Source organism: Ailuropoda melanoleuca, chromosome 10, assembly GCF_002007445.2.
Source record: "Ailuropoda melanoleuca isolate Jingjing chromosome 10, ASM200744v2, whole genome shotgun sequence".
NCBI lineage: Eukaryota > Metazoa > Chordata > Mammalia > Carnivora > Ursidae > Ailuropoda > Ailuropoda melanoleuca.
The window spans coordinates 14,482,184-14,507,502 of NC_048227.1; the positions used below are offsets into that span (position 1 = coordinate 14,482,184).

General features: G+C 42.6%; 2 protein-coding genes across 3 annotated transcripts in view; one reads left to right on the plus strand and one right to left on the minus strand.

The window, feature by feature from the left end:
- Nucleotides 1-12,575, minus strand: part of LOC100474580 (S-adenosyl-L-methionine-dependent tRNA 4-demethylwyosine synthase TYW1) — a 202,451-nt gene extending 189,876 nt beyond the window's left edge. For both annotated transcript variants that reach the window (XM_011234359.3, XM_019807649.2), the window contains exons 1-6: nucleotides 12,396-12,575; nucleotides 11,397-11,527; nucleotides 10,641-10,793; nucleotides 4,970-5,071; nucleotides 3,134-3,328; nucleotides 1,363-1,584 (exon numbers count right to left, since the gene is read on the minus strand). In XM_011234359.3, coding sequence (XP_011232661.1) covers nucleotides 1,363-1,584; nucleotides 3,134-3,328; nucleotides 4,970-5,071; nucleotides 10,641-10,793; nucleotides 11,397-11,527; nucleotides 12,396-12,399 — 807 coding nt within the window. In that variant the 5' untranslated portion in view covers nucleotides 12,400-12,575. The remainder of the gene's footprint in view (nucleotides 1-1,362; nucleotides 1,585-3,133; nucleotides 3,329-4,969; nucleotides 5,072-10,640; nucleotides 10,794-11,396; nucleotides 11,528-12,395) is intronic.
- Nucleotides 12,576-13,339: 764 nt separating this feature from the next.
- SBDS (SBDS ribosome maturation factor) lies at nucleotides 13,340-21,155 on the plus strand. Its single transcript, XM_002926896.4, has 5 exons — nucleotides 13,340-13,710; nucleotides 14,382-14,511; nucleotides 16,145-16,345; nucleotides 18,118-18,282; nucleotides 19,976-21,155. Exons 1-5 carry the CDS (start codon nucleotides 13,583-13,585, stop codon nucleotides 20,102-20,104), a joined length of 753 nt encoding a protein of 250 aa, XP_002926942.1. The 5' UTR covers nucleotides 13,340-13,582; the 3' UTR covers nucleotides 20,105-21,155.
- The last annotated feature ends 4,164 nt before the right edge of the window (nucleotides 21,156-25,319 follow it).

Genomic DNA, 25,319 nt, shown 5'->3' on the forward strand with positions numbered 1-25,319 from the left:
ACATTTGTTTCTTACTTGCTTTTCCTGTTCCTTTGAGCCGGGTGATTCCAAGGAGTGTTCATAAATTTACAGAACAATCTAGTGGAGGAGAAGAGACTAACAGCGCAAGAGAGAGAGACAGAAAACAGAGACAAAGCCCTTGATACCAGAGCATGCACAGAGTGGCTTTGACAGGACTCAGGCCTGTGGTCTCCTGCAGCACAAGAGATGGAGAGGATGTGTAGATGGGGTGGACGGCACTATACGAGATCTCCAGCAGCTTCCTACAAAGCTGGAGGAAGGAGCAGGGAGAAAGAGAATTCAACAGTCATCTTGGAGAGTGAGAAAGGGAACTTACACAAGAACGCTGGACACTGCTGGGCAGGTCTGAGTGCACACATGGACCTGTGGTCATGAATCCGGGGACAAAGAGCAAGCAGCAGGAAAATGGAAAGGCAAATGGTAGGTTTCGACCTGGCTTGGGGTTTGACCATTTGGGTCAGATAAGGGACTGGAAGGCAAGGCAACTGAAGATTGTTTATAAAAGAATGAGTATAAAATCTAAACCGTATAAGGACAGAAGTGAAGTAAGCAGTTTTCACTATCCAATGAAAAACTGATGGGATCAAAAAAATTTTGAAATAGGACACCTGAGAGAGATCAGAGCCGAGGTCACAGGAACATAAAATTTCAGAGGTGACTGTGGAAGTGAGGGTTCAAGGTCAGCGAAGACAATGGCTGCTGGAGGTGTGAAGGGCAGGCACCTGGGGGATAAGGATGCTGGATCGATCACCTGCACGGATGGCTTTGCCCCCAAAGGTAACAACAGGAACAAGGGTGGAGAGAAAGTGAGTCAGCAAGTGGTTCTTGAATGACACAAGTAAGCAGGTGACCAAAAAATGACAGACAGCCATGAAGGCAGCAGCGGTGAAACAGTCAGGTGACATGAGCTTCCAAGAAATGAGGGTCCCTGAACAAGGACCAAAGAAACACGTTTGCAATGTGAGGGACAGGAGGAGAAGAATCTAGAATGATGGGCAGCCTTCCAGTCTGAACAGAGTCGTTCAGCAGGTCAGGAGGAAGACGTGGTTAGGGGATACGAAGACAGGACGTGTGTAACCTCAGGCCTCTGCCTCCTCCCCACCAGCTGTGGGAGAAGTCTGCGACTCTGGCAAGGCGACCATTAAAGCAGAGAAACAGGAAAGCATGCTGCCCACACTGGCCTCGCTCAGAAGGCCGCACACTCTCTAAACCACCACCACGGAGCCGCGGGTCTTCCTCCTAAACACCAGCCAGGGAAGGAGTTTCTCGGGGCAGAAGTAAGGTCCAGCATCCCCACACACAGGAGGAAAGCAGTGAGACCCGGACACGGGGGCTCCGTACCGTGGACGACTCGCACTGGCCTCTCTTGCAGTTGCCGTCACAGGGCTTCTTCTCTCCTTTCTGAAGGGTCTGCAGCCGGGCGAGGAACTTGGTCTTCCAGGCTCTGAAGTCCGCTTCGATGCTGCCGTGTTTGCTTTTAGCCACATCACAGTCCCCCTCCCCTCTGGTCACCACGCGATGCGCACCAAGCATCCAGAGCCACTTATCGACATTCTTGCCAACCTGCAAGAAGAAGACAGAGGAGCTAAGACACAATCCTCTAAATCACAGGCTGGGCGGTTGTTCTGCAAAAGGTCCAAGTCGCTCTGGGCCCCCGTTGCTGGCTGCTGTGGGGAAGGGGGAATGTGGCCTACAGAGGCCCTCCAGCCCCAGCCACAACCTGCAAACGCGACACTGTTTACATGTGACAAGACCCTGCAAAAGACTCTTTTTAAACGAAGGGACAAACCCTTTGACAAAGGTAAAGGTTACTACCTAAAAAAAGACTTTGAAAACTACTATTCGAAGTCATGGTCAGAATCACATAACTCATTAGCAAAAGAAATCTATTCCGAAATGTAGCAAAGCCCATTTAAAGCACAAAGGGCAAATGTAGCCCATTTGGCAAGACTCACGACTTCATCAATTCAGAACTCTGAGGTACTGCAAGAAGGAGCAGGTAAGCTGAGGCACAGGGATTACCAAGAAGCACAGTGAAGAGTTCAAAAACTTGATAGACTTTCTGAGTGGCAAGGCATTAAACAGAACATTTACACATCTGAACTGTACCATTTTTTGGCGGTCTACTTCCTTTGAAAATATGGGCAGAAACAGACATCTTGATATAATAAATGAATGAAAACAAGCTTAAGGAAAGATGTCCACATTCACCTTTACTCACGTTCTACCAAAGATAGGTGAGCCAGGCTGGGCCCATTTTGGGAAGAGGTACATATACAAAAGTTCTGGTAACTGTTTAGAACCACAAGAAACAGAGAGGCTCTATATTGTTTTTATTTAAAGTAGAGAGAAAAGGGGCACCTGGGTGGCTCAGTCATTAAGCATCTGCCTTCAGCTCAGGGCATGATCCCAGAGTCCTGGGATCGAGCCCCACATAGGGCTCCCTGCTCCACTGGGAGCCTGCTTCTTCCTCTCCCACTCCCCCTGCTTGTGTTCCCTCTCTAGCTGGCTGTCTCTCTCTCTGTCAAATAAATAAATAAAATCTTTAAAAAAAAAATAAAAAACAAAGTAGAGAGAATAGAATGCAAAAGAAAAGGAGCCAATTAACTTCATACAGAAAAAAGATCTAGGAAAACAAAACAATATTTTACTACATAAAAGGCAGTGAATGTTTTTCTTCCATTTCCCTTTAAAAATTAATGATTAAAAGACAATGAGCTCAACTGTATTCAGGGTTAGCTTGAGCCATAAAGGTTGTTCAACAACAGAACAGGCGGCTGAGAAAGTCCAAAGAATGACTAATCTTCCATCCACAAGGTCCTGCCTGGGGACAGCAGACTGGACGTGATGGCCATGAATCCAGGCCACTATGACACTGGACAATAGGAGGTGTAAGCATTTTATTCAATAAAAATTTACCTGAGAACCTACTATACCCCAACCCTGGATACATGTGTGTAGCAATTCCCCACTACCAACAGTAACACAAGAAGTTCACTATCAAACACCAAAGTCTGGGGATTACTTCACATACACATGTGTATGTGTGTATGTACGAATTTTTTTTTCATTATAATAGAGAATTTATCCCTATAATTCAACACACACCTACCTTGTTGAAGTGGCTGGCATAGGCAGAATTCCCCAGGCCAAATACAGCATACCTCATACCCTTCAGGTAAGTTTTGCCAAATCGAAAATCACTGGATGCTTCCTCCAACCACTGGCAGAACCACTCTGCACTTTCGGTGGGTCGACCGTCGGTGTACGTAGCAACCACAAAGGCACAAATGTTTTTACTAGTAACCTAACCAAGAAAGTAATCGTTTCAGAAGAATATTCAAGATACAACTTATCGGTAAAGAAAATCCCTTTTTAAAATGCCGACATCCACATCAATACTAATCTCTAAGGACAAAGGTGCTTTCAAAACGTTACTCATTTTCCAAAGTAAAAGAAAAACAGAGCAAGGACACCTTGCATGGGGAGAAAACCCAGTCTCCTGCTCCTGCCAATGTACCCCCTGGTGCCCCTATCTATATATTCCATTCCAATTCTCCGGCGGCAAGTTCCTATTGTCTCCAGTTGTCATATTGGAAACAAAACCCAAATCGATCGGGAAGAAACCTAGAAAGAGATCTTTAAAATTACATAAAAAATTAAAGCAAGAACACTTTTTAAATGTGAAGTAACTTATGTAACACTTGGTACCATCATCTCCATGGGGAAACAAAATACCCCTCAGTCCTGCGAGCCACAGTATTCCATCTGCTTGAACGCACCTTAAAAATTCTAAGTCATGCGGTCAGTTATAAGCTATCCATTATTAATAATAAAGTTTCAAAGGTTGCTAATAATTTTTCACAAGTAATTCTGAGCAGATTCGAGCTCACTCATTTACACTCCATGATTCTCTTACGGGAGAAAGAAATGGACAGTTACAGCTGGGTTATCCACTAAGAAGGGGCTGGCAAACTATGTCCCACAGGCCCAGTCCAGCTCACTGCCTGTTTTGTTTTGTTTTTATTTATTTATTTTTTAAAGATTTTTCTTTATTTATTTGACACAGACAGACAGCGAGAGAGGGAACACAGGCAGGAGGAGTGGGAGAGGAAGAAGCAAGCTCCCAGCAGAGGAGCCCGATGTGGGGCTCGATCCCAGAACGCTGGCATCACGCCCTGAGCCGAAGGCAGACGCTCAACGACTGAGCCACCCAGGCACCCCTGTTTTGTTTTGTTTTTAAATAAAGCGTGACTGGAACACAGCCACACTCGTTTGTTTACACATTGCCTAAGGCTGCACAAAGCTGATGTTTACTACCTGGGCCTTTACAAAAGAAGTTCGTCCATCCCTGCTCTACGTGCTTCTCCAACTTTAGCTGCTTCAGAATCATCTGGAGCACCTGTAAAATTACAGTCCCACGCCAGGGCTGGGCTGCACTTCTAGCAAGTTCCCAGGAGACGCTGAGAGTGCCAGTTCAAGGACCACACCTTGAGAACCTCTACTGTAAGGCAGACTCCCCTGGGTACAGCTAGGAGAAGGAGGGGGATTTCTCAGGTGAAGAAACTAAACCCATCTAGATATTAAGTAAGGCACGGAGGTCACACAGGTAGCAAGAGATTTCTCTAACTCCAAAACCCATACCCTTTCAGCTACCCAAGTGGCTCCTGACCTCTTGGTCAGCTCACACATGGGTCATAGGCTCAGCACACTGCCATCAATCACCCGCCCTTGATGATGAGATCCGGAGCAGGAAAGACCACACGCCAAAGGGACAGGTCCCACACCACATGTTCAGCACCTCTGACAGATACTGAAAACTCAACCAACTGAAACGCCTTAGCGTGAAAATTAAATTTATTCTGAAGATTCTCTTTATCCCAGAATGCAGAAGGTCAATTACATTTGAGAATTTGGACTAAAGGGAAAAGATAACACAAGTACCAACCTCTTCTAGGAGATGATCATCTGGGTCATATTCTTTCAGATTAATAACCGCCACGGGCAGGTCTAGGGAGGCAGCTGCTTCAGCAAGACTTGCGGCAAATCCCTAATAGGAAAAAAAAAAAAAAATCACATCAAGTCTTCAATACGCTATTAAATAAGCAAAATACAGTCTTCATTTACCCTTGTTGGCAAAGGAATAAGGCATTTATCAAGAAAAATTCTTTCACTGACTGACATTTATCATCATAAACACAAATACTATTCTCACTCCTTCCATTTTCTCAAGCATCTTTATAGAGATCAGTCATTCCACGGTGCTGTTCTCACTCTGTAAGTACATATGCGGGACTACATCTAAATTGGCTTTTTGACATTCCAGCCGCCTTGCCCCACTAGAATAAACATGCAGGTGATAAGAAATACTGAAGACGGAAGAGAATGTGATACGTGAGAAATGTGACACATTTCTGGAAGACAGAAAGCAAACAGAAGCATTGACAGGGAGGAGAAAGCCCTAGGGGAGAGTCCATATGCCTGACAAAACCCCAGGGAGGGTCTGGGCTCAGAAGAGCCACTACAGCAAAGCTGGGAGGGAACCCTGGGGCAGAGGAGAACCAACGAGCAGACAATTTGTATATGGGACAAGTGCACACCGAGTCCAGGCAGCATCTGCCCTTTACCCCCAGACAAAACACTCATTAGCTCTTCTCTAGAAGAAATGAACCAAATGTTTGGGGAAAGCTAAAACTTCTAGCCACATGTTGGCACTCTGAAAAACACCTTCCTACTTTTCGCTTAGTCATCTAACACTTGGCTCCCCATCTCCCAGGACGAAAGCTAAGCCCTACTGAGCATATTTCACTGGGAATCTACCGTGCCAGTCTCAAGTCTGGGCAATATTACACAACAGTGAACAAGACACATATAGTCCCTGCCTTCAGGGAGCTTATGTTCTAATGGACAGAAACAGAGCAAACACGGAAATGAGAAAACACATAGTTACTCGGATGATGACTAGTGCTATGGAAGAAAATAAATCAGGATAAGGGTAAGAACACAGTATTACAGGTCTGGGGACAGTTGTTATTTTACACAGGGAGGGTCAGGACAGGTGCATAAGATAAGTAAATAAATATATATATATACATTTTTTTTTCAGTCTTTTTTCCCTAGTTCCTGGCACAAAGCTCCTAAAACCCTTGGAACTTACTGACTCTGGTAAGCTAATGAAATAAGTCATGGGGAGGCAGGCCCCAAGTCACTTCAGGATGGGGGCTGGTCACCACAAAACCGACTACGTGATTAAAGGCTTAGAACTTTCAGTACCACTGCTCCCACTGAGTTCAATCATCCACGGTCAATGATTTGAAAGTCCATTAAAACCCCTAACTGGGAGGACTCAGGGAGTTTCTGGGTTGGTGAACACACTGACGTGCTGAGGAGCTGGTGGACACAGAAGCTCCGAGCCACCCCTCCCCACCGTATCCTGCCCCATGTCTGCCATTTGTCTGTTTCTGCCTTGTATCCTTTCTAATAAACCAGGAAGCATAGTTGTCGGGCACTTTCCTGATTCTGTGAATCCTTCTAGGAAATTATCGAACTAAGGAGAGGACTGTGGATTGAATTTATAGCTGGGCCAGTCACAAGCACGGGTGGCCCCTGGGACTAGGGACTGGCATCTGACGTGGAGACAGTCTTGCAGATTGGGTCCTTATACCTGTGGAGTCTGACAAAAACTCTGGGTAGTTCGTGTCACAACTGGAAAAACAACAAGTATTTGGGTGGCAGAGGCCTCTAGGATAGACTTGAGCCAAACCTAAAGGACGTGCGAGGCAAGCCATGAGGTTGCCCCGAGCAGAGCAACGTGTAAGTGAAAAGGCCCGAAGGAGGGAGCAGGCTTGGCAAGGAGGTTAATAAGACTGGGGACGTGGGGACCAAGGACAAGAGGTAAAAGAGATAATGGAGAAGCAGACGTGAGGGCCTCCTGGCCACTGCGAGGGCTCTGATTTACTCTAAGTGAATGAGGAGGTCATTGCTGGGTTTTAAGCTGAAGGGAACGTGATTTCACTCAAGTTTTCAAAGTCCCTGTGACTGCTGAACTGAGGGGACACTGAAGCCAGGGAGGGGCTGAGCAGTACCGAATGAAGGGGACCGACCGGCAGTGAGGTGACCGCAGTGACCCAGACAAAAGCAGAGGGTGCCGTGAGCCAGAGTGCTGAGAAGTGACTGGCACCTGGATCCATTTTGAAAGGAGAACAAACAGCATTTGCTACAAATGGAATGGGGGTTAGCAGGAAAAAGAGAGAATTCAAAGGTTTTTGTTTTTGTTTTTTAACTAGGCAACTGGAAAAATAAAGTTGCCATCTACTGAAATGGTAAAGATTCTAAGTGGAAAAGATCTGGGCAAAAAAATGGGAGTTCAGTTGGAGCGTACTAATTTTGAGATGCCTACCAGACATCCCATGAAGATCTACGATAGGGCCCTGGCTGTGAGAGCCTGGAGTTGAGTGGAACAGTTCAGATTAAAAACATACATTTAGAGGCCACCACTGAATACAAACTAAGGCCTTTAGGTCCAAGCCAGCCCTCCATTTGTCTCTGTGGGTAAAAGGTCCTGGGACCCAGTCATGCCACTTACACTACAGCCGCAGAGCTTAGCTGCAAAAGACCGTATGGCTCACAAAACCTACAAACCCAAAAAACACAGTATACAAAATAAAATACCTTGCCCTCTCTAGGAAGAGTCTGCCAAATTGTATCTAAGAATAAGAATATAAGCTCTAGGGGCGCCTGGGTGGCACAGCGGTTAAGCGTCTGCCTTCGGCTCAGGGCGTGATCCTGGCGTTATGGGATCGAAGCCCCACATCAGGCTCCTCTGCTATGAGCCTGCTTCTTCCTCTCCCACTCCCCCTGCTTGTGCTCCCTCTCTCGCTGGCTGTCTCTATCTCTGTCGAATAAATAAATAAAATCTTTAAAAAAAAAAAAAAGAATATAAGCTCTAGATCCCTTAGAGTACAGTGAGTGCAAATAAAGACATGGTCTCAAGGTCTGTGCCTTGGGACACCCCTATCTTTCGAGGTCAAGAAGATGAGGAGAAATCTGCAAATGACGGTGAGGAACGCTAGCCTTGGCCGAGTAGGCAGATGACCTAGGGAACAGTGTCAAGGAAGACGAAGAGTGAGAATTAATTAGCAGCATGGAAGTCACTGGGAACACGTGGGGGCACACAAGAGTGGCCCAAGGAAAACAGGAGTAGGGAAACTGGAGATTTGGAGATAGTGGCGCAGACACTTTCAAGGAGCTTAATGCTCAAAAAAAAAAAAAAAAATTGAGGTGTAGTTAGAGGGAGATGTGGGGTCAATAGGTCCCATGGCATGCCCTGACCCACCGCACACAGAACATCTGGCGAAAATTTATAATTAGAGAACACAAATCTGTGCACACAATAATAGAAAATCCACAACAGCTACCCCATCATTCTGTCCTAAATATTAAAAGAAAACCATGGATCGCAAAGAATACCATAAGAACAAGTAGCAAGAAGGAGAAATAGCAACAGAAAAACTGAGAAAGCAGATAAATCAGGGAATAGAAAAATGAATTCATTGAGATATATTCTTTTTTTTTTTTTTAAGGTTTTATTTATTTATTTATTTGAGAGACAGAGAGAGCTAGTAAGAGAGACAGAGAGTACAAGCCAGGGGAGAGGCAGACAAAGAAAGAGAAGCAGGGTCCCCGCTGAGCAAAGAACCCGATGCAGGACTCGATCCCAGGACCCCAGGATCATGACCTGAGCCGAAGGCAGACGATTAACCAACTGAGCCACCCAGGTGCCCTTATGGAGAGATATTCTTAAATTACCAATAAGATAATATAAAAACTGGAAAAAGTAGTGTTTTTGCAACTAAAAACATAACAGCCAAAATAAAACATTCAAAAAAGAAGGTTTGGAATTGAAATTCCACAACACAGAGTAGAAAGAAAAAGTTACAAAAAGTAAGAGAAGAAAGATTTAAGACAAAGAAGCCATCCAAAAGTTCTAACACCCAACTAACAAGAGTCTCAGAAAGAAAAAAAGAGAATATGGAAGGGGAAAAAATTTGCCCAAGAAATATCTGCAGAAATGCTCACAAATCTTCAAAAGAGCCCAAGTATCCAGCACAAGAGCTAATAAAAAAAGAGCCAATCTAGACACCATCTCAAAAAAGTTCAAACATAGGGGTGCCTGGGTGGCTCAGTTGGTTAAGCGTCTGCCTTTGGCTCGGGTCATGATCCTGGAGTCCTGGGATCAGCCCCACATTGGGCTCCTTGTTCAGCTGAGAGCCTGCTTCTCCCTCACCCCTGCTTGTGCTCCCTCTGTGTCAAGTAAATGAATAAAACCTTTAAAGCAAAACAAAACATTAAAAAGTTCCAAGAACTATGGACAAAGAAATGATTCTAAAAGCTTCCAGAAACAAAAAAATCAAGTCATCTACAAAAGAATGAGGAGACTAGCCATGATGGTGAAGTGACACCTTCGAAGTTGCAAGGAAAAACTAATCTCCCTTACCCAGCCAAATACGAATCCATTCAGTGTGAAAGCAGAATAAAGAAATTCAAATGGCACAGCTTTAAGGAGGGTCACCAAACCCACATCAACAAAGAGGTGGCCAACAATAAAGCCACTGAGATTTGAGAGATGTCTGGTTAATTAACAAAAGGAGTCAATAACTTCTAACTAATGTTAGAATCTGGAAATACGGCACACACAGGTTAAAAAAAAATAGCCATCAGAGGAACCAAAAATAAGAAATAGTTAAAAAGAGATTCACTAGAGAGTTCTTTTCATTATGAACCCCCCACATGCCTGGATTTGTTACAATCTCCAAGTGTTAATTTGATCTTTTAGGGAAAAAAACACACGAGAGAGGCTATGAGTGAGATCTTTTATAAAGAACATAGAAGGACTTTGTTTTGGCTGCTCAGATGCCTTTTTTCCATTTCTTCCAGTTTCCCACCTCTGTTGTTTACAGGTGAACTTAATATTAAGTGACCTTCAACTGTTCTGAAAAGCTAAGAAATAGTATTCTACAAAACATCCACAAGAGGGCAGTACAACCCTCTTTAGTACTACACAAAAATCACTTATTGATTTTTTTAAACTTCATTTTCATGTTAGCCTTAGAATATTTCCCTAGAAAGCACCAAACAGTTGTGACCTTCATAACAAAGAAGCCGGCAGCATATAGCGACTTTAGACAGTATTCAGTAGCTACTGTTAACACTTTTAACACTATGAAATCAAAATGCAGTTTATTAAGTAGACGTGCGAAGTGGTGAAGTCAGGACCCATACTGGACACTACTGCTGACATTCTCCTTTCACTATCCCCTACCTCTACACCCACCATCAATAATAGGCTTAGAACTCTCCATTCTGCTGAGGCAGAAGCAAGCTTCGGAACAAAGACCCTTCATGACAGCAACCAACAGACACCACCAATCAGGGGAATTGGGCACAAGGAATAAAAACCCACCCACCACCCCAGAAAGGAAAAAGGTAAGCTGGAAAAGGGAAAAAAGAAGATGAAAAAAAACCCTGAAGACTAATTCCGTTCACTGTTAGTGGACACTTTTAAGGGATCTTCTAAAAGATCAGGAAACCCAAGTTGAAATATCACATGAAGTTCTTACCTTTGCTGTTCCAGTCTGGGAACCATAGAAAATCTTCACTCCAGACACAAAGACTTCCTTTTTTTGAAGAGAGATATAACCATTGGTCATCAAATCCTGAGTTGCTTTTGGAACAGATTTCTCCCGTGAGTTCTTGTCCTTGAAGATAAACAACTGCACAAAATCCATCAAGTTTGAATCTTTTCCCAACTTCAACAGGGGCGAAAACTAGCAAAGATACTGACCGGTTTTCTACTCTCTTTATCTTTCTGATGTACTCCTCAAATATTAACCCCTTGATATAATCAGGTCCTTTAAAGGCTGGACCCAGATTTCTTAAGACTATAAAGATTCCTACTCCCTCCAGGACAAAACTATACACACGTTCATCCATAATGTGCTTTCATGAAATAACAGTAGGAACTTATTTACTGATTCTTAGTTAGTGGTAAGAAAAGAGAAGATAACTGCCCTTTGAAGATGCTAAAGAGATTTTTTTTTACAAGTTTAATTTTTCATTACAAAATCTTCCTGTATCTTAACAGTGAGACATCCACAGCCCATCAAAGAACACATAAATAACCGTCCATAATAACTTAGTCTCTAAAAACTGATAATAAATTCTTCAGACATTAAAAAAAAAAGTCTAAACACCAAACATAAAAGTGACTGAAAGTTCCTTTTAGCTTTTCTAAAAACCTTAGAAAATCTGCACTCTAAACTCTCTATATAAATCTAATACCTTAACACTCTCCGATAAAAAATAATTCCACTTACCTGCTTCCTGATAACAATCTGGAAACAAATCCAAAGGCTAATGCCAAAGGCAAAGCCCAAATATACGTAAAACCTGTTTATCCATAATGACATTAAGGGTGATGAGAAGTCCCATGTATCCAAAGAAGGATCTAAATTTAAATGATACATACAGGTAATTTTACTTAAAGCTACACATACAAAGGTGCTCTTCCTGATTTTAAGAATAAAAAATTTAAAAAAATAAAAAAAACAAACTTCATTTTCAACAACCCGGCTAAGAAATCTATTAAAAAAATCAACTCTAATAAAAATAATACACCACTGCACATGGTAATGATAAAATTACTGTAAAGATAAGGCTAACACAGGAAAATATACCAAATTGTACCTTCATTGGGATATATCATTTGGAGGCAAGAGAAGTTGAAACACTTCATGTGGAATTATGAATTTTGCTTTATTTTGTGTGCTCCATAAGAAAAGCTTTAAAAAGTACTAAACTATTCCCTTTCTTCTAGTTTTAAAGACCCACTGCTACTTATAAAGGGTTTTGAACGACCTCACACCCCATTTTTTGGAGGGAGATGTGAATAGACCTGGCCTCAAATGTTGAACCTGGAGGCAAATTCAAAAGGCGAAGCCTAAAATGTGGGGTTTACAGGTGCCGCTCCACTGTGGAAAGGGCAAAAGTGGCCTTTGCAGTTGCGGCTCCACCCTGGAAAAGACCAAAAGCCCTCAACACACGTGGGTAAAAGAGAGTGGGCAGTTTTCTCTGCGTTTTACTTGAGGTTAGAAGCATAGCTCCTTGTGAACTCATCCCTAGCCTCACGAGGCAAAAGCCAGGTCAAAAGCAAGGTTCAGTCCTCCCTTGCTGTCAGCGGCTCGCGTCCGGGGCTGACAAGTGCAACAATCTGAAGGACGGGGCCCGAGGACGCCACTCCGCTCGGAGAGAGTCGGAGAAAAACGGTTTCCTCTCTCCTCCCGCCTCACGAATTTTGCCCACCGGGGGTCCCTTACCCATTCTTCTCAGGGCCCAGGCCCTGCGGCCCGACAGACCCTAGGGCTGCAGACCTGAAAGACCTGGCGGCCGGTGCGATTACCAAGAGACCGCCAAACTACGCTGAAGCACTACCAGTACACCCCACAGCCCGCAGGGCTGGGGGCAGCCATGCCACTCGCCGGCCCGTCGGGATTGGCTCAGAGGGGAAGGGGCGGGCCCAGAGGGAAGCCCCGCCTACATCTCTGCGCGAGGAAACCGGAGCCCTCCCGGTCCGGCTTGGATTGGCTCAGAGGGGAAGGGGTGGGCCCCAAGGGAAGCACCGCCCACGGCCAAGGGCGAGGAAACCAGAGCGCATCCAAACGCTCGAGGATTGGTGCAGAGGTGCAAGGGGCGGACCCAAAGGGGAGCAAGGCCAAGACAGGCGTGGCATCCGGGAAAGAAACCGGGGGGTAGATTGGCGCGTTAAAAAGGTATCGTCCACCAAATGCCATCGGTGGTCGCGTTTGGTCCTCAGTTGAAACACACCGACTGTAAAAAGGCATTATTTCGGGAAATTTGGTTATGGACTGGCCATTAGATGATATTAAGGACTTGGTTGATCTTGTTGGGTGCATCTGTAAGGAGTATAGACAAACATATTTAAAGCTAAAATCTTATAATTTGCTTTAATCTCCAACAAAAAAAGAGGGAGAATGAAACAAGAATGGCAAAATATTAATAATTGTTGAAGCAGGGCGATGGGCTTGTGGGAGTTCATCGTACTTTTTTCTCAACTTTTTTATCTTACAATTTTTCCACAATGAAGAGTTAAGGTAGGTGTGGCCCCGAACTCTGCGGAACTAAGAGGGACCGGGGCTATACGTTTCCCCCCGGTCGCGAAAACATGAAATTCACCAGCCAATCACAGCTCTTTCGCTCATTGGCGGAAGTATAGTACATTAAGGAAGGGCGCCTCACTTGTGCGGCGCAGAACGATGTCGTAAAAGCGACAGTGCGCAGGCGTTGCTGCTCTCTTTTCCTCCCCTGGTGTCTGCAACACCTGACGCCTGCGCAATAAGTTAACTGGGTGTATTGTGGCGGCCGTCGGGGCAGTTAGTGGTCTAGCCGCGCGCCGCCGGGGCGTTACAGCGAGGCGCAGGTGACCGTCAGGCCGGCGGCGCGGGTTAGCCTGGTTCCCCGGACGCAGCGTCTGTGAGCAGCCACCATGTCGATCTTCACCCCCACCAACCAGATCCGCTTAACCAATGTGGCCGTGGTACGGATGAAACGCGCCGGGAAGCGTTTCGAAATCGCCTGCTACAAAAACAAAGTCGTCGGCTGGCGGAGCGGCGTGTGAGTCGCCCTCTCCCTGCGGGCTCTGGCCGGACACTTGCCTCCGAGGCGTCCTACCCCTGGGCTTCGAATGTACTGGGGTGTTGGCAGGGAAAGAAATGGAAAATTTATTCCGGCTGTGAGCGTGAGAATCACTGTCCTTCCCGAGCTTAGCGCCTAAATCAGGGGTTCCTTTTTTTATTTGGTTAGTGTGGTTTAGGTTGTTGGTTTGGGTTTTGTTTTAATCGGTTGGTGTCGTTAAAGCTACAGCCAAGAAACCCCCCCAAGATATGGTCCTTTCGCCAAAATAACATTAAAGGGTTGGGACCTAGTCTTCCACATAGTTCCCGTAGCAATAAAACATCCTGATGTCACAGATCTTTGCCCAGTAGTTTCGCCGAGGTGCGTAGTGTCTTCGCTGCTGCCATCTAGGGATCGGGATTCCCTGGCAGCAGCCCGCCCTCCGCCCCGGTTCAGGGTTTCATGCATACTCCCGTGACGTTTGTCTCCAGTGAATAAGTAGGAATACAAATGCGTTCTGAGTTTTGAAAATGTTCCCTCGCACTGAGGGTCATTTGGGAGTATTTGTTGTTTCTTGGTGTTTATATCGTTGCCATCTTGTATTTAAATGTGAATGAATTGCCAAGTTTCAAGTGTGTTCACTTAGGGTTTTTCTCTCCTGCTGTCAAAAGGGAAAAAGACCTTGATGAAGTTCTGCAGACCCACTCAGTGTTTGTAAATGTTTCTAAAGGTCAGGTTGCAAAGAAGGAGGATCTGATCAGTGCATTTGGAACAGACGACCAGACGGAAATCTGTAAGCAGGTGAGTTCTAACATCTACAGCATAATGGATGTTAGTGTTCTTTGTAGTAGAAGTACTTGTAGGTATGTTAGACTTTAAAACATTATTTTTTGGGAGTAGTTATCCTACAATAGTTCAACCTGAATAACATCACTTTTTTTTTTTTTTTTTTTTTGTGGAAAGAGTTGGGGGAGAGGAAAAGAGAAAATCTTAAGCAGGCTCCACACCCAATGTGGGGCTCGATCTCACAACCCTGAGATCATGACCTGATTTGAAATCAAGAGTCAGATACTTAGTGGACCGAGCTGTCCAGGTGCCCCATAACATCACTCTTTTTAATTGAAGTATAATTACCATACAGTGTTACATTAGTTTCAGGTACATAACATGTTAAGCGTCATCACCACCTGTCAGTAAAGAGTGTTATTAGTCTTCTTGACTATATTCCATATGCTGTTCTTTTCATCTCTGTGACTCACTTATTTTATAGGAAGTTCAAACCTCTTAATCCCCTTTATCTATGTCACCCATTCCCTACCCACCTCCCCTCTGGCAACCACCAGTTTGTTCTCATAGTTAAGAGTCTGGGGGTTTTTTTGTCTCTTCTTGTTTGTTCATTTGTTTTGTGTCTTAAATTATACATATGAGTGAAATCATATGGTATTAGTCTTTCTCTGACTTATGTCACTTAGCATTATACCCTTTAGGTCCATCCATGTCATTGCAAATGGCAAGACCCATTCCTTTTTATGGCTGAGTAATATTCCATTGTATTTCTGTATGTACCATATCTTCTTTATCCATTCATCTATTAGTGGACACAGGTTGCTTCAGTATGATGGCTGTTGTAAATATTGCGGCAAACATAAGAGTGCATGTACCTGTTCAAATTAGTGTTTCTGTTTTCTGGGGGTAAATACTCACTAGTGCGATTTCTGGATCATATAGTATTTCTACTTTTAATTTTTTGAGGAACGTCCACACTGTTTTCCACAGTGGCTGCACCAGTTTGCATTCCCACTAATGGTGCATAAGGGTTCCTTTTTCTCCACATCTTCGCCAACACTATTTCTTGGTTTTTGTTCTTTAATTCTAGTCATTCTGACAAGTGTGAGGTGATAACTCATTGTGGTTTTGATTTTCTTTCCTTTGATGACGAATGATGTTGAGCATCTTTTCATGTGTCTGTTAGCCGTCTAGATGTGTCTGTTGACGTTCTCTGCTCATTTTAATCAGATTATTTGGTTTTGTTGTTGTGCAACATTGTATTTAATAATTCAGGATGTGAACAATTTTGCAAAGCCTCCAAATTTCCAAAAAGCCTCCAAAAATTAAATCTTCTACTAAGTTTATTTTGTCCATTTATGAATTTTTAGTGTAATATACCTGAAAATGGAATTGCTTTTCAAAGATTTCGCCATTTATAACCTTTGCAAGATTGCCTTTTCCCCTTTCCCCACCTAAATAAGTAAGTTTTTCCAGCACAAGATAATCCAGTGTTTCCTTTAGGTGAAGCTCAGATCATTACTTGTATATCAATAGCTGAGAAGGATGGAATTTAATTTTCTCCCCAAGTTATTAATTCTTGTGGTTAGGTAACAAATACTGTGCAATAAAGGCATTGCTTTTTTAAAATCTGTTGGGTTTTTTTTAGATTCTGACTAAAGGAGAGGTACAGGTATCGGATAAAGAACGGCATACACAGCTGGAGCAGATGTTCAGGGACATCGCAACGATTGTAGCTGACAAGTGTGTAAACCCTGAAACAAAGAGACCATACACTGTTATCCTTATTGAGAGAGCCATGAAGGACATCCACTATTCAGTCAAAACCAATAAGAGTACAAAACAGCAGGTGAGTGGTTTTTAATGTCAAAAAGTATCCAAATGAAAATCAGTTTTCTCTGAAGAAAACATTAAAATAGTCTGTTATAATAAAATGATGCTGCTTAGAAGTAGTTGGGTAGAGGTTTTGGGGAGGGGGAAGGAAATGATGAGGGTTGTAGGGAGGAGTAATGGAATTTTTTTTTTAATGAAGCACAAATGTACTACAGCTCTCATCTTCCTTTCCAAATCAAACCTTTAAAGATAAAACTTGGATTTTTTTTTTAATGTTTGTTTATGTACATGAAAGAGACAGTGTGCACAAGCTGGGGGAGGGGCAGAAGGAGAGGGAGAGAGCCTCAAGTAGGCTCCACACTGAGCGTGAAGCGTGACTCAGGGCTCGATCCCACAACCCTGAGATCATGACCTGAGCCAAAACCCAGAGTCAGATACGTAACTGACTGAGCCACCCGGGCACCCCAAAACTTGGATTTTTTTTTTTTTAAAGATTTTATTTATTTATTCGACAGAGATAGAGACAGCCAGCGAGAGAGGGAACACAAAGCAGGGGGAGTGGGAGAGGAAGAAGCAGGCTCACAGCAGAGGAGCCTGACGTGGGGCTCGATCCCATAATGCCGGGATCACGCCCTGAGCTGAAGGCAGACGCTTAACCGCTGTGCCACCCAGGCGCCCCCAAAACTTGGATTTTTAAAGAGTCATTTCAGCTCTGTATTTTACATTTTTTTTATTTACATATAATTCACATGCCATACAAGTCATCTTTTTTAAAGGTACAATTCAATGGTATATTCACAAGATTTTTGCATCCTTCCCTGTTACCTAATTTGAGAACATTTCTGTCACCCCCGAAGAAACCCTGTCACCATTAGCAGTCACTCCTTGTTTCCTCCCTCTCACAAGTGTTTGGCAAATTTGTTTTCTGTTTCTATGGACTTTGCTATTCCAGACATTTCATATAAATGGAATCGTACAGTATGTGGCCCTTTGAAGGTTCATACCTATTAGAGTACATGTCAATACCTCATTTCTTTTTAGGACTCAGTAATAACCCATTGTATGGAAATACCGTATTAATGGATATTTGCGTTGTTTCTGCTTTTTAGCTCTTATGAATAAGGCTGCTATGAAATTCATTACAAGTTTTTGTGTATACGTGTTTCCATTTCTCTGTACTCAGAAATGGAATTGCTAGGTCATATGGTAACTATATTTAGCCTTTTGAGGAACTGCCAAACCATTTTCCAAAACAGCTGAAGCATTTTACATTCCCAGTCAGTGTTCAAGGGTTCCAGTTTCACCACATCTTTGATCATATTTGCAATTAATTCACCTGTGTATCATTCTGCTTTTGATTTGCATTTCTCTAATAATTATGATTTCAGCATATTTTCACGTGCTTATTGACCCTTGGTTGTCTTTGGAGAAAGCACTATCTACATACATCCTTTGACCATTTTTTAATTATTTGTGTCTTCATTATCAAGCTGTAGGAGTTCTGTATATATTCCACATACTGGTACCTCATCAAATGTGTGATTTGCTAATATTTTCTATTGAATGGCTTGTCTTTTCACTTTCTGGATAGTTTTTTTGGAAACACAGAAGTTTGTCATCTTTAAGTCCAATGTACCTATTTTTTCCGTATGGTTGCTTATATTCTCTGTGTCCTATCTAAGAACCGTCATTCAGCCAGATGGAAAATGCTTTGTTTTGAATCCCTTACAAAGTAAGGCCGCAGAAGAAGAGAAGGAATGGCCATCGTTTTCAATTTTGTCTCGCCAGGCTTTGGAGGTGATCAAGCAGTTAAAGGAGAAAATGCAGATCGAACGTGCTCACATGAGACTTCGGTTCCTTCTTCCAGTGAATGAAGGGAAGAAGCTGAAAGAAAAGCTCAAGCCACTGATCAAGGTCATAGAGAGTGAAGACTACAGTCAGCAGTTAGAAATTGTGAGATGAAAACAGTCTTATTCTTTTGCTTCCATGTTACCAAAGTAGTCTATTCTCTAGTCATAAATGTGTAACAGACATTTAGAGGGTATGAACAATCAGACATTTCCAAAACCTCTTACCTAGAATTAAGTAAAAATGTCAAGGTTTAAGTAAAACTAGTTTGTAGTCACGCACACTTAAGATTTTTGTGGTTGTTGTTAAGTCCATGCTCATTTTGGATGAGAGAATATATTTTACAGTGAGTCTTCTGTTATGAGGAAATTGGAAATACGACTAAAAGTTGGACAGCCTTATTTACCACGGAACATTTTTTTTTTCTCTTTGAAGATTCATTTATTTGAGGGGGGAGGGGCATGGAGAGGGAGAGAGAATCTCAAGCAGCCTCCCTATTGAGCACGGAGCCAACCCAGGGCTCAGTCCCACAATCTTGAGTTCACGACCCAAGATGAAACCAATGGTCAGATGCTCAACTGACTGAGCCACCCAGGCACCCCGTACCACGAAACATTTTCTAGAAACAACAAAAGCGTTGTGTGTTGGGTCCTCTCACCCCACAGTGTCAGACCCAGTATAGATTCCATTGTCTGCAGATTCATGCCCTGAGAATTTGTAACATTTTCAGTTTAAATGAGCTCGAACCTGGGACTGGTGAGCATTCCACTCAATGTGGAGCAACACATCTGACACTCCGAAGTTCTCAAATCTTTTCAAAATGTCACACGTGATTTCTAAATAGGCCTTCAAGCTTCTTTTTCTCCTTCCGATGTCAACAAAGAGAGGTGCTTTCACTGAACTGTAATGTCCATGCTAAATTTTAGTACAAAAAGAACCATAGTTTTCTAGTCCCATTCACTTCACAGCCAAGGAATCCAGAGAAGTCCTCAGACAGGGAGGTGAATGCCAGGGTTTACGTGCATACTTAGAAAGACAGAGGCTGACTCTGGAAAACAGTATGGAGGTTCCTCAGAAAGTTGAAAATAGAGCTGCCGTACAGTCCAGCAGTTGCACTACTAGGTATTTACCCAAAGGATACAAACATACTGATCTGAAGGAGCACGTGCACCCCGACGTTCATAGCAGCAGCAGTAGCCAAACTGGAGAGAGCCCAAGTGTCCGTCGACTGGCAAATGGCTAAAGAAGTTGTGGTATATGTATGCAGTAGAATATTACACAGACGTCAAAAAGAATGAGATCTTGCCATTCTCAACAACGTGGATGGAGCTAGAGAGTATAATGCTAAGCAAAATAAGTTAGAGAAAGACCTATGATTTCTCTCATATGCAGAATTTAGAAAACAAAACAGATGAATATAAGGAAGGGGGAAAAGACAAACATAGAGGGAAGCAAACAGAGACTCTTGATAGAAAACAAACAGGGTTGGTGGAAAGAGGTGGGTGGGGGTGGGTATTAAAAGGACGGCACTTGTTATGATGAGCACTGGGTGTTACTACGTAAGCGATCAATCACTAAATTCTCTCCTGAAGCCAGTATTGCACTGTGTTAACCAGCTAGAATTTAAATAAAAATTGGGGGGAAGGAAAGACAGGGTTGGACTAGAACCCGGTGCACTGGCCTGTGCATCGTCTCAGCTCTCACACTGTAGAACTGTAGCAGTAGGTGCTGTTTGTCTTAGAGGAAGTGGACGCTGTGTTCGTCCTCATGTGGTGAGCCGCTGTGTTCCTTGTTTCAGGTGTGTCTGATTGACCCCGGCTGCTTCAGAGAAATCGATGAGCTAATAAAAAAGGAGACCAAAGGCAAAGGTTCTTTGGAAGTACTCAACTTGAAAGATGTGGAAGAAGGAGACGAGAAATTTGAATGACATCCGTCAAGCGCTTCAGCCCTAAGACACTAAGCATTTTCTTTTCCACAGTCCTCTTTTCTTTCTGTGGTCTGCCGAGTACTTGCTCCAACTATTTGGCTTGACTCAAACTACTTTCCATCTTTGTGGTAACGTGTACACAAAACGACTTTCCTAATAAGCATTACACTGTGGGATTCACTCAGTTTTAATCATAAAGTGGGATTTTAGGCAAAAATGAAAAATCCAAGATACAGAGGGCAGAGTAGCATTTTGCTCTGTCTCATGCCTCGTACTTTCCGATGTGCAAGTTACCTGAGGCAAGTCTTGTGGGTAAAAAGTTAAACTTTGTATATTATAATATGAATGTAGGAGGATATGACAGAAGGGGAGTGTTTGCTGAAGAAAACATAATGTCTTATTTCTATTTAGTGAAATGTGTGGCATAATACATAGCTTGGATGATGACTTTCTGATTATCTGAAAGGTAGCTCGGTGACGACCGCAGGACAGAGTAATATTCATTGGACATGCTGCCATAACCTAGAATATTCTCGGTAAAAATAAAGTCATTTGTTTCTAATCCATAAAGTTTATAATATATATTAATATAGCGGAATTATATGTAATCAATAAAACCACTCTTTATTTTTATTAAACTATGGCTTGTGTTTCTAGACAGCTTCCACGCTCCCTTCCTTTTCTCCGCCTTCTGTCTGGTAGGGTTGGAGAGTTCTCAGCAGGATGAAGTAAATCCTGTGAAGAGTGGTTGGAACAGGGCCTGTTTGGATGGACACCTGATAAATCTTAGTCGTTTGGGAAATAATTAAAAATAATTCTTTTAGTACTTAAACACTTAAATGGACAATTTGCAAGTTTTTTAAAATCTACTTATCTTCAAAAGAGATGTTCTGGGATACAAATTAGGGTTTCACTCAAAATGAACATAATGGTTGTATTTTGTGGACAGAAGTTTTTGACTTGAACGGGTCCAGATGGGTTTTATAAGCACACAGAATTCACTGCTAATACTAGTTCTCAGAAATGGTCCAATTAAAATAATTAATTGAAATTGTGAAGTCAAAATTATTTTTACAGTGTTAGAAGAAATACCCGTGCTGGATATCTTGGGAACACACACTATGTAATGCTGGAGTTGAATTACTGTTTTGATACCAGTCCGTAAGATGGCCTTCTGACTGATTCCATTTTACTGGTACAGTCTATTGTTTCATGAAGATCATCTAAACTAGAAGGCCCAGAAAATAATTTTTAACCAATGAACTTTACACTTTATCTCCAGCTTAGACAGTGTTTCAGGTTGGAAGTCCTAATCACTAGAAATGTTCATTAGCTGCATCTTGAGAAGGAAAGTTCAACAGTTGACATCATCTTAAGTCTTCCTCATGATTCATCTCCTAAAAAGCTGGACCCTTAAGAAATGTCAAATGTAGGGGCGCCTGGGTGGCACAGCGGTTAAGCGTCTGCCTTCAGCTCAGGGCGTGATCCCGGCGTTATGGGATCGAGCCCCACATCAGGCTCCTCTGCTAGGAGCCTGCTTCTTCCTCTCCCACTCCCCCTGCTTGTGTTCCCTCTCTCGCTGGCTGTCTCTATCTCTGTCGAATAAATAAATAAAAAATCTTTAAAAAAAAAAAAGAAATGTCAAATGTAGGTCACATAATGAGTCACGCTTCTGAACCTGTTAAAAATTTTGGTTCCCAATCATGTTCCCAGGAACGGTGCTATAATGGGTTGTTTTAAGGATTGAGCTGTTTCTTTTGTTTTTTCAACGCAAGCTATAATGTGTACATTTGGCCAGAACGACATTTTAGAATTTACCCTTTCCTGTTAGCACAGCTCTTTTCTGTGAAGCGTTGCTAGTACCCGTACACAATCACTCCACCCCGTGGGACCTCGCTTTGAAATCCCCTCCTAGGCCTGGATTTCACCCTACCTTGTTTTCTAGAGAGCTGCTTAAATTCCCATCTGGCGTGCTAGATGGCGAGCTCCTCAAGGGCAGGAGATGAGCCATTGTGCGTTTGGACCCAGGAGATGTGGAATAAATGTGGAGGGATACATGTGATCTCAGTGAGGGCTGTCAGAAGTGAGCACGGGAGATGACAAATTTGTCCAGCTAATGACTGTCAAATCCATCTTCAAAGCTACAATAGGTGTCAAGCTTTGAGCTAAGGCTTCCCACCCTTCATACCGATGCGTGCTGATGTGCCGCTTGGTGGATTCTGATCTGCACAATTACACACACACACACACACACACACACACACAGCCATCAGGGTCTTGTCTCTGCCTGAAACCAGTCTCTTACACTGATTTGCCCCAGGTTGTCATATACACCACCTAGTCCGTGGGCTGTGATGGGAAATGGGGTAGCACTCATAAGCAGCGGCCACATACATGATTTTTCCTGCATGCTACCCTCAAGCCCACATCATGAGGTCCCTATGACTTTGGTACTAATGAGACTCCTTATTTATAAGTTTTTTGCCAACCTGCTCTTACATTGCTGAAACTCAAGGTATTGATTATAGGACAAGCATTTAATAGCTGAGGGGAGAAAGGCCATTGATTTTCATCTCCACATGTATATACCCATTGGTACCTGTAAAATTAATGAGTCTAAGTGGAATTTTATGGCAACACTTCTGAGCTAAAAGTATAATCCTGACCTAAATATCATTTGGATACCGCAGCTCCTACAGAGGAATGATTTCCCAGCACTCCAGGTACACCTAGTTGAGTTGTCCAGGGCCCATCCCAAACACCCCTGGAAGAGTCCTCCGTTTTATCAAATTCCTAGTTAAGACTTCTGGTTAGGGAATGAGGGTGAGTGAGTTGAGTTGAAGAAGGCAGAGTCATTTTCACTGCAGAGAAAAACAGACCTGTCTCCTACACTCAACACAATTCATACCTCAGGAGCGTTTTCTGCCTGGCAAGTTACTTGAATGCCGAGAAATTCATGGTGGAGCTCTTCTTGTTGTCAGCAAGAAGAGTTAACATGCTTTTCAAGGGCTGAGGTCCACAGGCTTATTTCTTACCATCACGTAGAGACAGAAGAATCAAGACTAGAGATCTTGCTTGTAAGATTAAGGTAAAATCGTTTGTGGATTATATAGACAAAACTTTGCAGATTATATGGATGCCAAAGGTGGTTCAATATCCACAAATAAATCAACATGATACATCAAAAAGAGGATAAAAACCATATGATCATTTCAATAGATGCCAAAAAACAATGTGACAAAGTATAGCATCCATTCATGGTAAAAGCCCTTTAAAAAAAAGTAGGTTTAGAGGAAACATAACATAATTAAGGCCTTATATGAAAAACCCACAACTAACCTCATACTTCATGGTGAAAAACTGAGAGCTTTTCCCCTAAGGTCAGGAACAAGGCAAGGATGTCCACTCTCAGCACTTCTATTCAACTTAGTGCTGGAAGTCCTAGCCACAATAAAACAAGAAAAAGGAATAAAAGGCATCCAAATTGGTAAGGAAGAAGTAGGTCATTTTGCACATGACATGATGCTATACTTAGAAAACCCCAAAGAGCCCACCAAAAAACTACTAGAACTGATAAAGGAATTCATTCTAAGGTGTGGGATACAAAATCAAGGTACAGAAATCCATTGCGTTTCTATACACTAACAACGAAGAAGCAAGGCACCTGGGTGGCTCAGTCGGTTAAGCAACCAACTCCTGATTTCGGCTCAGGTCATGATCTCAGAGTTGTGAGGTCAAGCCCTACATCAGGCTCCACGCTCACTGGGGAATCTGCTGGAGACTCTCCCTCTACCCGTTTCTGCCCACCCCCTGACTCTGTTCGTGTGTTCTCCCTTTCTCTCTCTCAAATAAATAAATCTTTAAAAAAAAAATGAAGCAGCAAAAGAAGAAACTAAGGCAACAATCCCTTTTACTATTGCACCAAAAATAATAAAATACTTAGGAATAAACTTAACCAAGGAGGTGAAAGACCTGTACTCTGAAAACTATAAAGCACTGATTTAAGAAATTGAAGACCACACGAAGAAATGGGAAAACATTCTGTGCTCATGGATTAGAAGAACAAATATTGTTAAAAAGTACATACTACCCAAAGCAATCTAAAATTTAATGCAATCCCTATCACAACACCAAAAACATTTTTCACAGAACAAGAACAAATAATCTTAAAATTTATATGGAACTATAAAAGACCCCAAAAAGCCAAAGCAATCTTGAAAAAGAAGAACAAAACTGAAGGTATCACAACCCTAGATTTCAAGATACGATACATCAAAACAGTACGGTACTGACACAGAAGTAGACACGTATATCAATGGAACAGAATAGAAAGCTCAGAAACCCACAGTCATGTGGTCGTTTAATCTTTGACAAAGGAGGTAAGAATAGGCAATGGGAAAAAGACAGTCTCTTCAAATAGTGCAGGAAAACTGGTCAGCTGCATGCAAAAGAATGAAACTGAACCACTTTCTCATACTATACACAAAAAGTAACTCAAAAGAGATTAAAGACCTAGATGTGACACCTGAAACCATAAAAATCCTAGAAGAGAACACAGGCAATAATTTCCCTGACATTGGCAGTAGCAACATCTTTCTAGATATGTCTCCTAAGGAAAGGAAAACAAAAGAAAATAAACTATTGGGACTACATCAAAATAAAAAGCTTCTGTACAGCAAAGGAAACAATCAACAAAACTAAAAGACAACCTACTGAATGAGAGAAGATATTTGCAAATGACAAACCTGATAAAGGGTTAGTATTCAACATATATAAAGAACTTACCAACTCGACACTAAAACAAACAAACAAACAAAAAACCCCAAATAATCCAATTAAAAATTAGGCAGAAGACATGAACAGACATTTCTCCAAGGAAGACATCCAGATGGCCAACAGGCACATGAAAAAATGCTCAACATGACCCATCATCAGGGAAATGCAGATCCCCTGAATACAATGAGATACCACCTCACACCTGTCAGAATGGCTAAAATCAATAACATAAGAAACAACAAGTGTTGGGGAGGATGTGGAGAAAAAGAAACCCTTGTGCACTGTTGGTGGGAATGCAAACTGGTGCAGCCACTGTAGAGAACAGTATGGAAGGTCCTCAAAAAAATTAAGAATAGAACTACCATACCATCCAGTAATTGCACTATTGGGTATATACCCCCAAAACACAAAAACACTAGCTGAGCTGAAGTCAGACATT